General features: G+C 31.0%; 1 protein-coding gene across 3 annotated transcripts in view; it reads left to right on the top strand.

Moving 5' to 3' along the window:
- The first annotated feature begins 684 nt into the window (after window positions 1-684).
- Window positions 685-16426, top strand: part of LOC145288039 (protein KRI1 homolog) — a 76957-nt gene continuing 61215 nt past the window's right edge. For 2 of the 3 annotated variants that reach the window (XM_080136056.1, XM_080136055.1), the window contains exons 1-4: window positions 685-763; window positions 8216-8289; window positions 12898-13003; window positions 15369-15462. In XM_080136056.1, the coding sequence (XP_079992182.1) occupies window positions 727-763; window positions 8216-8289; window positions 12898-13003; window positions 15369-15462 (311 nt within the window). In that variant the 5' untranslated portion in view covers window positions 685-726. The remainder of the gene's footprint in view (window positions 764-8215; window positions 8290-12897; window positions 13004-15368; window positions 15463-16426) is intronic. The other variant, XM_080136057.1, reaches the window with a different exon arrangement.

The following is a 16426-nucleotide window of genomic DNA, read 5'->3' as shown; positions in this document are numbered from 1 at the left end:
TTAAGTGCATGGCGCGCAAAATCATATTAATGGTTTAACGTCACGAAACGGAGCGAGCGGTTGTGGTACGTCCTGGTTTGGGCTGAAAGAAAGATCTGACTCGAGTGACTGGGTTTCGCGTGCAGTGCTTTTTATGTGCTTTGATCGGCTCCAGGAGAAAGCTATCAGAAAAAAGAATTTAATCAGTGTTTTCTCTGAGCGCTGATTAGATAACAAATGGCCACCCTGTCACGTGGTATTGCCGAGTACTACGTCCGTGCGAAAAGGCAAGGTTTTAGTTTTTATGCCCGCAGAATTTGTATGAGTATATAACAATTGTACGCGCAACTGGAACGTTCCTTGTCCAGCCACTTTAATGTCTCTGGCATAAACAATTAAAATTTTTTGTTCCAAAATCGACCTTATGTCTAAATGTGTCTCGTGAGGAGGCATGTAAATAAGAACACTTATTTTTCGAATCATGCGTCTTCCTTTCATTTTGTGTATAGTTGATGCCATGACAACAAGATTTTAGAAGTTTAAATAATATTATTCGTACTTTGATATATGTCAACTATTTATAAAAATTTATATAGTAAAATAATTTAATTAATATTATTTTATAATTTAATATCAAAATAAACCATATTTAAAAAAAAATAAACGTATAAGAATAAAATACTAAATTAAATACGAAACTGAATTCCTATCTTTACAAAGCTGTACACAGTACACTAAATAATCAAAATGGCGACGTCTCATACGCGTAATCAATTAAAACGTAGTAAGTTAATTATTTCAATTATTCTTATTTATTTCATATATTTATGCTTTAATGATGCAACACTGCTATTTGTAATGATCAATATAGTCGTGTAGTTTTATTTATTTTGTGTTCATTAATAAGGAAAATTCACATCAGCTCTTTTTACGATTGAGAAACGCAAACACGTGTTTGGGGAAATGATTGATTTTTAGAATTCGACTTAATTAAAAAAAAAAAAAAAAAAAAAAAGAAGAAAAGATACAAAAAAATCTTTATGATGTACGTACTCAACACGGAACGAAGATGTCAGATTCCAAAAATTACGTAAATTGATCTAGTTTGTTTTTATATAGAAAACACTTTTGTACTTGTTGAGATAGTCGACAAATCGATTTTTTTAAAACAATATTACGTACTGAATTATCATGTGGAAAATAATAATATAGCCAAAAATTGCGAAAAAATCATCATCCAATATAAAGTTATTCATAGGTAAAAGTAATTTTTACGGAAAATTGGGTAAAATTGCATTTTTCTTAAAGTAAACGATGTAAAGGTCACGCACGAGACATAACGCGGAACTCCAAATTTAGATTACACCGACACATGTAGCATAGTGATAGATTTTTTGGTGCTAAAACACAGTCTACTCGATAAATTTTCGTAATTCTTTGATATATTACTATTTTCGACGTGATAGTTAAGTACGTAATAAATATTGTTTTGCGTAAAACGACATATTTAAAAAAACGATTTGTCGACTTTATCTCAACAAGCACCGGTGTCTGATCAAATAACGCCGCTTCGTAATAATATTCAATTTTCTTATTTAAAAAAAAAAAAAAAAAAAAAAAACTACTTGATCCAGATACGTGATTTTGGGAATATGAAATCTTCGTTCTGTGACGGGTACAGACATCATAAAGATTTGTTTGAATTTTTGTTTTTTAAGAACCAAATGATTTATTTAAAAAAAAAAAAAAAAAACCTGTTGCTATCGTATCACATGTTTATGTAGCTAAAAAGTTAATCACATTGTTCTGTTTTTGTTTTGTTTTGTTTTTTTTGGCTTTGTATTACTGTATTCGAAAAAGTTGTCAAAAAACAAATATAGAACAAATAAATGTTATCAAAGGCAAGATAAGTTACTTTTCTACCTAACTGGATATAATTCACGTGTTTTTATTCAGTGTAACATGTTTATTCAGCTCGAAAAACATGCAATGTTTACCGATGTATTGGAAAATTCAAAATGGCAGCCGACTGTCTCTCGGAGAGGGTACGTTTGGGAAAAGGTATTATAAACAATAAACTAGACAAAATACTGTTAGAAAACAACCGAATACATGTCAACTTATGTCACGGTAACATATATTGAGCGAATTTCTAACAGTACTTTGTCTAGTTTATTATTTATAATACCTTTTCCCAAACGTACCCTCTCCGAGAGACAGTCGGCTGCCATTTTGAATTTTCCAATACATCGGTAAACATTACATGTTTTTCGAGCTGAATAAACATGTTATTGTTACACTGAATAAAAACACGTGAATTATATCCAGTTAGGTAGAAAAGTAACTTATCTTGCCTTTGATAACATTTATTTGTTCTATATTTGTTTTTTGACAACTTTTTCGAATCTATGTGTACAGTAATACAAACCCGTTTTTTTTTTACTTTGGAACTAACGCATTTTGGAAGTATTTTCAAGAAAAGCTCACAAAGCAAAATAAATAAAGGTCAATAAAGGCCTGTCAAGTTGAAGCAAAAAATAAAATGGTGGTCTCATTAGAGCCGTCGTCGAGCTTCGATCATCACTTAAAAATCGAAAATCAAGCAAAATACTGATAGAAACCTTACACTTTCGCATGATTCGTGATATTGACTGTGTTTCTATATATGAAATAAAAATAATTAGTAAATTCCTATTTCAATCACATAGATTTTTTTAGAATTCATTTCTCCCAAACAACTTATTTTACTTAAATAAACAAAAAATCAAAAACACTATTGCAGTGAGTTTAATGCTGACATGAAAACTGTGCTGATAGACTATAAACGTTACCAGTACTAATGCATTTTACGAACCATGCTATTTTTTAATAGTTTTTCAAGCTAAATTTAATTTTAACGATATCTTTTTTTTTATTAAATTATTAGGCGAAAGTACAGAATAGTTTACAAAGCCGCCTTAATGTTATTTCAACCTGTAAATCGCATAAGTACCAACTTTATAAACAAGTTGAGAAAGAGGCTAGCTAAGGAAGACTTAGTTATAACCCTGTTCTGTAACTAGAAAATAATTAACTTGAGTTATTTTTTCTCTTAGATAACCTTTTTCTTAATTAAAGATGACGACTATATTTTTTTTTATAGTTTTGATACATATAAGCAGTTTAGAAACTGATTAGTGGTGAGGTTACTGAGTCTGTTATTGTGAATTTGTGAAACAATACTTTGTTTCAAGACCTGCGTTGTGCTTGAGAGTTCACTTAATTTTAATATGGTGAAAGTCATCGGTAAGATATTTCTTCTGACTAGGCCAGCTTCAGAACTGGCACTAATTGTACCTATTTACTATCCCTCCCCACGGGACAGAGTTAGACACCAGGGTCGTTTTTTAATGTGGAGAAAAGGTACAAAAATAAAAATTGTCTCAGTCGTGAAGGATTTCTCCTCCACCGAAAGAGAACAAAAAATAGAAGTGCAGCATCTGAAGAACAGATACTACACTTTGATCTTGTCCCGACTAATTGTAGCGAATCTTTCAAGTGGAGACTTGTTCACTACTATCGATATCTTCAACAGCTACATCTGTTATAGGAGTCTGAGTGAAATGCTCTTTCCAGCGAACTAGCTGCTCAATCAGATTTGTGTTACTATTAGCATTCTGAGAGCAAAGCATCAAACTAACCCCAACAATTTGCTGCTTGCTTGTTTTACCATCTAGTACAGTTTATGAGAGTCATCACAGGTTTTTTTTGGTTTTTTTTACATAGGCATCACCACTTATCAAGGCCAAGAGGCCATTCGAGGATAAGGGTTAAAGAGTATACAGTAGAAATTGGACAATATAGTAATTGTTAGTAATGGAAATTCGGTAAATTTGTTAACTTATATGGAACGGCTCATCAAAAACTTGTTTGCGTTAGACTTGAAGACAACCATATTGTAGTCAGCTGGAAAGCAGGAAAATAGAAGACAATTCCATAGACGTGCAGTTTTAAGAAAGAAGCTTTGCTCTTGGAATCTACGTTTACAGATAGGCGCACAGATAAAGAGTGGGGGGAAATTAGTGATAGTGTTTTCTGCTAGACGGGTTTTTCTTGTGACAGTTTGGCGAGGAGGGGACCATAGATTGGAGATCAGCCGAGCACTTGCCATGAAAATAACGATAAAGCAAAGACAAACTCGCAACATCTTTTCTGTGAGAAAGAGGTTGCAGAGAAAAGAACATCCCCTACGAGGTTACCACATATTCAATTTCTTTGGCAAAGGCACCACAGCATGTATTTCGGTGAGTGTGGGTGGAATGAATTCCACACCATTATAGATTATAGAAGTTCACTGTACTTGTCAGCCATGCTTCCTTTGCATTCTCTGAGCAGAGAATAGCACTTAGAAAAATTTCTGGTGATCCAGTGTTAATGACAGCAGCAGGTGTGCCAATTTGTTGATAGCAGATTGAGAATTTGTCATTCCATCTCAAATTGAGATTCTGGTAGTGTTTGTGTGATTAATCGGAATTGGAAAAATCTGTGCCTATTTTCCGATGCTAAAATGATTCTTTTGTTTTCTTTTGATTTGATTTTGTTTCAAACAAAATCTTCCACTGTTTTTACTGATGATAAAATAATAAATGTGTATTGATTTTAAATTACTAGTAAAACTAAAATCTATACATTTTCTCTAATAGTTGTATTTTACATCTATGAAAATATATGCACATTTAACATGCATTTTTACAATAATCGGGAAAAGTAACAACTTTATATTTAAATATTTAGAGATTTATAAAAACTCGGAATCAAAAATTGTATTGAAATCAGGGAAAAATATTGGAATTGTCCAATCACTAGATTCTAGGCTTGGATAGAGGAGTCTAAGATTGAACCAATTGTAAAGCTCCAAGCAGAATTGAACACCAGCTTCAAATTGACAATATTGATTCTCAGCCATTCTTGTCTGAAATCAAAGGTACTGACTTGTGCATGGTCCGAACCATGTTTATTACATGTTTCTGCATTTTAATAAGCCGAGAAATCTAAAATGGAACTTGTTTATCATGAATGCATCAGAATATAGGTAATCTGATGAGATGTACAGCCGTCATTGGAGCGATGGGAGATGAGATGTCATCAAGGATGCTGAAATTCACAAGGTGACAAATTGGCTAGATGGTTGCCATTGTCATGTCATGTTTTGAAAGCAAAACAACTAAAACATGTCTGATGTTTTCATCCATCAGTTCTGTAGAAGCATTCCAATTTCTTACGATTAACAGATCGGTAGATGGGGTATGGTCTATCTGTAATGTTGTATACTTTTTTTTTTTATAGCATTATTACATTTTAAGACTCAACACATTGTAGACTCTGTCACAAGGAACATAAGAAAGGAAAAAACTCAACTCACTTTCTTTTTTTTTTAATAAAGGCCTTTATATCTGGTATTTCCAACAACACATTTTTTTCTAAATATTTAAACTTTTCATTTCTCCTTCTCCGGTTGCTTGTGACTTTTTTGATCTTGGCTCTGACGCCACCCATGCGTCTTTAATACGTCTCGAATTCCACTTCTCTGAACATTTGTGTTTCAAACACGTACTTCTCTGAACATAAGTATTTTTTTATTTCTGTTGTGATGTCACATCGCACAGCCAGCTTCATCATTTGTATATAGCTGCTGCTGCTATCCCAGCATGCGTGGCTCCTATTAGATACCACTGTTTGAAGATCACAGTAGGAGACATCCTTATTTTCTCCCACATGATGGAGTGTTGGTGCATTGGTAGAGATGACTGTGATGTTTGTTATAAAATATTTGAAACAAATTCTAATCAACCTATGGAAAATAAGCTCCCATTCGAACAACGCAGCATGTATTTCAGAGTCAAGAACAATTGTAACTCTTTGCTTTTTGCTGTTGTCAGTGATTCTATTGTGATAAAGGCGATAGACAAAGTCAATTTCAAATACTTTGTTTAGTCTGTAACTATTGTTCGGGAGGCAGAATTATGACAAAGAAGCTACATTGATACAATAGTTGTGAGAGATTGCATTGCCTCATGATGCTGGTACATGTTCTAGCAATTTCCATCATATATTTCCTGTTCAGAACAGTGGTGGCTTATCATCATTCTTGAAGCGAACGTCCTTGCATGATGTGTATTTACAGTTTTTGTATTGTTCTTGGAGAAAGTTTCGTTGATAACAGAAACGGTACTAATGCAGTATAATGAAATTTTGAACAAATGCATTTCAGATAAAACTGCTTTGTATGTATCTGTCATGTTGAAATTTGTATGAATTCTAAAAACTACAAAAAATAATAGAAGCTGTACTAGATCTATTTTTCGCTAAAAGTCATAGACACCAGAAGTTGGACATTTTCTATTGTATCAATGACGGATTTCAAGGTAAGCAAGGGAGATGAGTCAGTTTGTCATACTAAATTGGTCTCATAACTCTTCCACATCACAACATATGATAAAACTCGATAACTATTTAATTACTGGATTATTTTTCATAATATTTTGAATTTATACTAACTTCGACATGACACATAAGAATGTAAGAGTGTTTTTACCTGAAATGTATTTGTTTTACACTGCACAAGCACTAAGAAAAGTTCCCAAGTCTACTGTAATAAACTTATGTTTATCATAACATCAGGATGGGCTCCTTGCACGGACCAATGTGACTCTTCCTCTCCAGAACTTCCTGTCTTCCATCAGCTGCCTCAGATCTTCAGGTTCACAGTTTTTTATCACAGATTCTCCATAAATGCAGGGAAAAACATTTACAGGATTTTCATCAGAGTCCTTTTACCACTAAGTTTTACCAGAGTAACATCTGGATGAGGGACAGCTAAGGTCAAACGCTGTATAGGAGCTGCAAGGTCCACCTTTGTCGATCTCATGCTATTAATATGGGTGTATTTATCAGGGTATGGTGCAGTCGATCAGAATGGTTAATTTGCATATCGTTGAAGTCTTTGATAATTATTGTCTCACATTGTGTATTGCTGCCATGTGGATCAAATACCAACTCAAGCTCTTCAACAACTGAATCTTCACTTCGTTACTGTCAGCAGCAAATAATCAAAAATTATATTGAATTTAATGAACCGACTAAAGTATTTGACAGCATAAAATCATCTAAACTATGGAACATTCTCAATAAAACTCCAATTAATAAAAGGTATATCAGTCTAGCAATGAATATATACAATAACTCAAAAGCTTGTATTAAGACAGACGTAAAAGCATCAAGATAGATGGAAATTACATTTAAATTTCAGGTGGTTAGTACAGTTGGGGAAACAGGAAACAGGGAAGGAATTCAAAAGTTTAGCAGTTTGAGGGAAGAAACTATTAAAGTAGAAGGTTTTCCCATCATCTAGGAGCCTCAACAATGAAGGGGTGGGATGTTGTTGCTTTTCGGGTTGATTGAGAGTTTATATGTTGAGAGGGGGTACAAATGCTACAAGTTCATCAGAGCACATTTCATTAAAGTACTTGTAAAAAAACAAGCACAGGAATGCAACATTGCAATGATGGGACAGATGTTGGTGCTTGGCCAATAGTGCAGAACCTATTAGATTTGAGACTCTTTTTTTTTTGTTTTTTGGAGTCTGTCTAAGAGGGACTAGTGGTAGATGCACTTGCTCAGATGTGGCAACAATATTCCACGCAGAGGCAGATTGTAGCTTTGTAAATATATAGGATGCTCTCTGGTGTGAGTTATTTCGTAGCACAATAGAGGGAACCTTTGCATCAGCCTTAGCAATGTCCTCAGTGTATTTGTTCCAATTAATGTTGTCTGTAAATGTAAGGCTGATGAGTTTTTAAAGATGGGCTCTCAGGTAGGAATCAGTGATTCTTTTTGAAATAGAAAATAAATGTAAATCAGAACACTCATCTAACAGAGTTGTTATGGTTTTTTTTTTTTAAAGTCATACTAAAACTGAAAGCTGGTCAAACACGTCATACAAGTTTGAAAATCAGGCTCAAAAGAGATGGAATCGTTTTCTTAATTTTCCATTGTGTAACTATTAACATCATCACTGAAGTTCCAAAAAGACAACATAAGAATAAAATGCTTCACTTTTTACCTGAGTTTTCTTTTTTGTAAAAAGTTGAGATTTTTTTTCCGAAATTGAATTTTTTCAATATTAAAAAAAGAAAATTTCCTTTTCTGTAATTTCTATCTTTATTTTTGTCATTATATATTCTATTTTTACTTTTAGAAAAAAAAGATGCTGATAAAGAATCTGACTCTTCAAGCTACTCATCATCATCATCCGAAGATGAAGAAGGGGAGGTAAGTAAAATATAAAACTTTATCAGTCAGGGGATGTAACTCTTATTAGAAGTAAAATGTAAGATAATTTTTCCTTTGTTGAGAATTTATTTATCAAAAACTATTAATTTCCTAAAGAAAACAAAAAATTTAACGAAGGAAGAAAATTATTAAACGAATTTGAGAGATATTGCTATTAACGCTTATATTCACTTAGTTATGTACCTTTAAAAGAAACAAATTTATTTTCACTGTTTTGTATTATTATTTTTACTAGATGATTGTTTTTGAGCTATGGCTGTTTGATGATTGGTTGAACTAATTTGAATCTCAATTGCACAAATGTTTGTCATAAAAATCATTCTTTTGATTAACTTGCAAGTTTTCCATAATCACCGCATATTTTTTTGCCTAATGATAAAAATACACGCAAAACAAGTTCTTATGTTTATTCTGGAGCATATTCACCAACCAGTAACCTACCAGATAGAATTGGGCAGTTTATGAATTTTGGTTTTGTTATTGGTTTCATTATTTTTTTTTTTATCCTTGATACTTCAGTTTTCAGTTTTTAATTTAGTATATTTTCTTTCTAGTGATGCCATTAATTATCTTGTGTGGCAATAATTAGGGTTCGTATTCAAAATTCAATCTAATTTAAAAAAACAAAAATATAGAAAAATCTTTGTAATGTACCTATCACGCAATGAAATATTCATTTCTAAAAAGTCATGTAAATTCATCAAGTTTTTTTTTGTTTTTACTAAGAAAAGCAAATTTTATGAGTAAATGATAATGTCAAACTGGGATTAAAAGCAGCTTTGTAATGGCTACGATTTACTATTCAAATTGCTAAAAATTATTATATATATATATATATATATATATATATATATATATATATATAAGAACAAATAGTTAATAAAACATATTAAAAAATACTTTGAAAAAGAGTTAAAAACATATTTAATTTTAAAAAAGGAAGCACAAAATAAGTGGATTGTCCTTAATCCGCTGAGTTTCGAAGAAATACTTTGTCCTTCTCATCAGAGGGTAGGAGTTAGCAAAATGTGGGATCGGATTTTGCTTGCAAAAGTATTTAATGAAACTAGAAGTAAGTCATAGATCTTACTTGGTAACAAATAGTAAAGCAGAGGGAATAGGGTGAAGAAAAAGGTGATTTAACGTGAATGGATGGTCTGGTGAAGGGTAAAATATCCAATAACGGTAAAATCCAAAAATCCACAATCCCCCAAAAAAATTTGGTTAAATTTCCATTTCCACAAGTAAAATCCAAGGGAATCGCGTAATTGGAAGATGATCCAAATAATCTAAAATGCAGAAGTCCATGGAATAATTCACAAATAGGTACAAGGAAAAGGGAATGAGTTCAAATAATATTATTAAAAGAAATATATATATATTGAACTACTTGATTAATTTAGTGATTTTTGGAATATGACATTTTCGTTCTGTGATGGGTAAAGATTTTTATGTATTTTTGTTTTTTTAATTAGTTGAAGTTTGGGCAACAACTATAATTAGTTATTCAATATTCAGTTAAATTATGCCACTATTTCAATAATGAGATGATCAATTTTATGACTCGGTGTTTCTCTATGTTGTTATGAATCATATGTTTTAAAGAGTTGACTATTGAAATTACTCTTCTATGATTCTTCTTCAACGGTTAACTCATTAAAACACTGATTTATGGAAGATTTCAGAAGAATAAAACTTTGAATATCCATTCTTTCTAATTATTTAACTTATCAGAAGCTAAATTACAAGGAAGAAATTCAAGAAAAGAAAAGTACAATTTATTTAGACAAACAGAATGTTATAAAAATAATAATGAAATGTCGGAAGTATTTAACATATCAGCCTAGCAATGGACACTGTTCAATAAAAGAAAAAAGTAATTTTTATGTTAATAGCACTACCATCTGTGCAAATTGACTGCCAGCAAGAGCCACCGAGCTTCAGATATTTTAAACAGCTAATCTCCAAAGATTGGCAACGATTTACTATTAATTCCATTTTGATCAACATGTGAGTTTAGGCCAATTAACGGAGTCTTCAGGTACTAGATCCACTACAGGAAGTGTGAAAGACATTGAAGGATATTCCCTTGACAGTCATTCCTCTTTGAGCTTGTTTATTAATACTCTTCAATCAAAAAAATACAGTTTTTATATTCATAACACAACCACCTAGGTAAATTAACTGCCAGCCAGAGTCACTCTATACAGCCAATGTGAAAAGGGAAGACAACTATTGACAAATATTAACTGTTAATGCCATATCAACATGACAAATAAAAATAATAATTTTGTAAGTGAAAATGTTTTTCCTCATTTTCTTCTTTTTTTTTATTTTTAAATTATAACTTTTTAGCATGCGTAAGTTTCATCCTACATTGCCAGTCACTGGTGATAAGTCCAGCCTTGTTGAATATCGCTTCACTCACTACAGAGGTAGCTGGAGTACTCAGAAATTCCCATGTTAAAATACAAATATTTGGGCAAAGTATTTTGTTTTTCTTCTACTAGCTCAGAGGGCAAGCTAATTTGGTTTTCTCTCCAATATTAATTTCCACTTTTCTAGCTTGCATTTTATTCTGACAAAATCTCCAAAATCTTTTCTCCCTTTTGGCTCACTATTTTGTTGAAGACATTTAAATTCTAAAATCTGTTGTGCAGTGTCACCTAACAGAGTTGACTGCAAAGATTCCTTATTTAATAATTTGGTTATCAGTATGCTTTTTGCAGAAAAAGACATGATTTGTGACCAAATTGAAGATTACGCTATTCTGGTCAACAGCACAAATAACTGCCAACCGATTCTATGGTGGAATGTTTATGAAGAATTGTCGCGAAAGTTGCAAATTATTATCCAATTGCTGTGCACAGAGTACAAGTTAATTTGAGGCAAATCACTGACTACTTAAATGTGCCTCCAAATATAACCAGTTGAATACTACTATGTGCATTCAAAATCCATCTGCAGGCACGTGTTGCAGGAAAATTTATTTATTTGATTTTTGTTCATCCATACAAGTGACTGGGAACCGCTTGTGAACTTAATATTTCCACGAAACTTCCCTCGCTAACGGTGAGTACTGCTTTGGAATAGAGATTCTGTTCACCTCAAATCATATTGCCACTAAGCATAAGGAGCTTCTGTGATAGGAATCAGATACATAAAGGAGTAACCTGATTGGTGAATTGGACAACAAGATGTTTGCTCGCATTGCACTTAAATTTCTGCATGATTGTATAGTCAGGAAAAGGAGCAGGAAAGGAATTCCACAGTCAAATGGTTTGAGGAAATCAAAAATAATAAAAGCATTTTTTTAATAGTTAGATAATTCATTGTATATACGTCTTCATGAAAAATGTATGCAAATGTGTGTATATGTGTGATAATTTTCATTTGTATGTGTTCATTTGTATGTGTGCGATAATTTTCATTTTTTTTATAGATTTTATTTTTATTTCTTTTCATAACTTTGTTTTTTTTTATTTTATGTTCATCTGCAAATGTTGTTAGTAACCATTATTTTTCTTTTTGGTCTGTTTCGTCTTTAAATTTCAGTTATCATTGTGATTACTGTCTCCATTTCAGTGCCAGTTGCTCTTTTATTTTTAACTGATTTTTTTTATCTTTTGCTTATTAAGTTATTTGATGAAAATATAGAATAGATAAAGGAAGATCTTCTCTCCGTCCAACCTTCCTGGTGTTAAAAACTTCTTGAAATAATAATGTTATTATTTAAAAAACATGGGGAGGGGACAAGTAGAAGTGAAGACAATAATTGTTTAAAAAAAAAAAAAAATTTACTATCATAAAAATTTCTCATTTTTTGTCAGTTTTATTATTTATTAGTCTGCCTTGTTTTTTACTTACCAAATGCTACCAACAATTTACTTGTTTTTTTTTATGAATTTTTGTTGAATGTCTGGTTCCATCATTTGACCTTATATTTTTTTTTTTAAATTGGCAGCGAGAAAGTCATTTATTACTACTAGTGTTGGGACGATTAATCGGATTCGGAATCTGGATTCTGAAAAATTGGAACTTTTAGGGATATCAAAATCGGAAAAATTAATATCTATTTGTCAATACCAAAAACGATTCTTTTGTCTTTTTTATTTCATTTTGTTAAAAGCAAAATCTTCCACTGCTGATAATAATGCTAAAATCATAAATATTTATTGATTTATAACTAATAATAAGAACAAGATCTATAGATCATCCTTTACAAGTGTATTTTTTATTCTTGAGAAAATATCTGCACATTTAAACATGTGTTTTTTTTATGATAATTGGGATAAAATAACTACTTCATAGTTAAATATTTAGAGATTTAGAAAGAATTGGAAATTTAGTAAGGAATTGGTAATTGTTATTGGAATTAGAAAAAATATTGGAATCATATTATCACTAATTAGTATCATTACAGCTTGAAAATTAAGTATATTTGAAAAACAATATTTCTTCCATGCTATTTTTTTTTCTTTTTACCCCTTCCTCCCTCTCCTTAACACAGTGGTGCTCAGTCGCTGACTGAAGAAGGAGGATGATGTTAAGAATAGAATATAAGAGAGATATTTTATCTTTTTATAGGCTGTCACAGAACAAAAAGAAAAAGATTGGTTATCGACTCTGGCAGCTTTAAAGAACAAAGATCCAAGGATTTATGACAAAAGCATCAAGTTCTACCAAAGTTCTGGTGAGTAAGAATTGTTCACTAATGTATTTATGAAATAAAAATGACACGTGTCAGAATGCAGAAAGGACATGTGAAAAAACTTAACTAATGCAAGGTATCCAAACGAGTGGATTAAATAAAAAGCTCAGTTTGAAATTTACAAACGGTCACTGGCTACAACAAAAGGTCAAAGAAGACAACAGATGAAATATTAAGAATATAATCACATTCATGATGTTGCAGGGCTCTATGGACAAAGTTATCTTTAGTTGACCTTTAACAACTAAATATTTTCATTTACTAACCAAACCCATGTGATTTTTGGAATATGACATCTTCATTCTGTGACGAGTATGTACATCGTAAAGATTTTTCTGTATTTTTTTTAAACAAGTGTAATTCTAAATATACAACAAATTTTATGCAGATACTTGAAGTTATAAATATTCTGATTTCCTCAGATGTTTTTTAAACAGCCTTCGTGTAAAAATAAAAAAAAGTATATTGTTCTATTAAACTTTTATTGTTTAAATAATTTAACTTTGTTTGTTTTATTAAAAAAAAATTGAAAAGATATTTTTCACTCAGTAGTGAGCTTTGGAAGATTGTCAGTGAAAGAAACGCAATCGTATTTCATGCAGAAATTATGATAAAGTTTTTGTTTCGATCAATCAACACAGGGCTCTACATTGCTAGTGAAACAGTCGCATTTGCAAGTGATTTTTCAAAGTGGCGACTAGAAATAATGAAACGCTTATCTTTTGGCGATTGCGTTTCTTTCACTGACAATCTTCCAAAGCTCACCATTGAGTGAAAAATATCTTTTCAACTTTTTTTTTTTTTAATAAAACGAACAAAGTTAAATTATTTAAACAATAAAAGTTTAATAGAACAATGTACTCTTTTTTTATCAAAGGCTGTTTAAAAAAACATCTGAGGAAATCAGAATATTTATAACTTCAAGTAATCACATAAAATTTGCTGTATATTTAGAATTACACTTGTTAAAAAAAAAATACAGAAAAATCTTTACGGTGTACATCCTCGTCACAGAATGAAGATGTCATATTCCAAAAATCACATGGGTTTGGCTAGTAAACGAAAATATTTAGTTGTTAAAGGTCAACTAAAGATAAATTTGTCCATAGAACGCTGCAACATCATGAATGCGATTATATTCTTAATATTTCATCTGTTGTCTTCTTTGACCTTTTGTTGTAGCCAGTGACCGTTTGTAAATTTCAAACTGAACTCTTTATTGAATCCACTCGTTTGGATACCTTGTATCAGTTCAGTTTTTTCTCATGTCCTTCCTGTGTTATCATAATTTCTGCATGCACATAAAATGTTATATTTTCATAAACTCCTGTGCATTTGCACTTTTTGATCTTTATTTTTAGAAAAAAAAACATTTAGGAGATTACTATAATTTAAAACAAATGTTAGTTTAATTTCTTTTTCTTTTTTTTTTTTTTTGTTTCACTGTACTCATTATTTCTTTGTTATATATACTAACAATGATATACACCGTCAAGTTGTATACTTTGCTAATAAATTTCAGAAACATAAAAATTGTTGAAAGAATGGATGAGAGTTCTTTGAATTAGTAGGTGTAAAACAGTTGAAGTTGCAGGGTCAGTTGACAGAAAAGTCAAGAAAATATGAGAGGAATTGATAATGATAGACTTAGGAGAAAGAAGGATAATTAAAGACCTGGCCAGAAGTAGGTTTGAAAGTCAGTTTGTTCAACACATGCCAGCATGTAAAACAAACATCAAATTCTACAATCCGTCCAATATATGTGAGCATTCAAGATGGATGTTAAACTGAATATGATGATATTTTTTTCATTTAAATTTCAAAATCTATAGAATATTCTCTCCTTTATTTAAATTTAATACAAAATTATACATTTTTAATTGCATCAATAAAATTTAGACTAGTGTTTTCATCTTGAAAACATTTCGGTTGGTGTAACCTCCAACATTCTTCAGGTGAATCTTGTAAAACTCTAGAATCTTTCTGTTGAACACAGAAATTTCAAACAGAACTCTTTTATATTCTTAGTATTGCCAGCACTGGGGATTGAACCTTCAAGTTTCAGAAGAGTGTCACCTTTACAACTGAATTTTACCAAATATTTTATCTTTTGTTCCATAATTGCTTGAGGACAATTTTAGTATGAATTTTAGAAGCCTTAAACCTATTCTTGTCTTTAGATATACAATTTTGCTACTTATCATAATTTTAATACAATATGGAAACCATTAATTATAAATAATAGATTATTTAAAACTTCTACTCACTCATACATAACAAAAACGGCAGCATGCTACCCCCATAGATATTTTTTCCTCATCTTTTCTTTTTCTTTTTCTTTTTTCAGATGAGGAAACAGAAGTAAAGAAATCAAAAGTGAAAAAAGAGAAACCAGTTTCTTTGCAAGATGTTCAGAGGAAGACGTTGTTTGAAACGGATGGGTTTGTGCTTTATTTGATCAACATCATTTCGTCTTTTACATTCTATGTGCTTCGATTCCATTATTGTTTAGCACTTGAAAAAACTTTGGTAGCTTTATCAAAAAGTGGAATCAGCTGAAAAAAAAACTCTTTCTTTCAACTTCTTAAAAAATTTTGAACTGAATCCGGACTCCTTCAAAATTTCCCAACTTTGACTCCTGACTTATCACCATCATCTAATTAAGCAATGAAATTTACCATATAAGTGTATTATGACACCGAAAATCTCCAGAAATTTGTGAAATGCACATAAATATGTTGTAATATAAAAATTCCATGTGTTCATTAAAAAAAGAAGTTTCAGAATTCAAAGTTGAATAGTAATGTATTTTATGTACAAGAAACTTAAATCTAAAAATGAATATATTACAAGATTTCTTTGGTATTATTGCAAATTTACACCTGTTAAATCACCTCCACCTAATGTGATTCTCCCTTTTTAGGCAATTACATATAAACACACTAAAAAACTTGGCAGAAATAATATATATGTAATTTTGATATTGTGTAAAAATAATCTTAGATAGGAGGAGGAGGAGGAGGCTTGCCATTCAGACTTCAAGTTAGTTGGTAGAGCTAGGGGCAATTACATGCATACTCCTGAAAACTTGCCAAGAAGAAAAAACAAAAACAATTATTTTAGAGTGGAGGATTAGTTTCACATATAAATTTAATGTAAAATAATCCACCATTTTCCAGGCCATATTAGCATTTTAAGACAGTTAATTTAATTTTCTATGAAAGACAAATCCTGTATGTGTTTTTTAGAGGTGTGGGGTCTTTTTATACATACATATATATATATATATATATATATATATATATATATATATATATATATACACACATATATATATATATATATATATATATATATATATATATATATATATATATATATATATATATATATATATATATAAGT

The sequence above is a fragment of the Euprymna scolopes genome, chromosome 11 (genome assembly GCF_053919585.1).
Source record: "Euprymna scolopes isolate OS-2025 chromosome 11, ASM5391958v1, whole genome shotgun sequence".
Classification (NCBI taxonomy): Eukaryota; Metazoa; Mollusca; class Cephalopoda; order Sepiida; family Sepiolidae; genus Euprymna; species Euprymna scolopes.
Note: the sequence above shows the minus strand (reverse complement) of the source record. Positions and strands in the feature narration are given on the sequence as shown.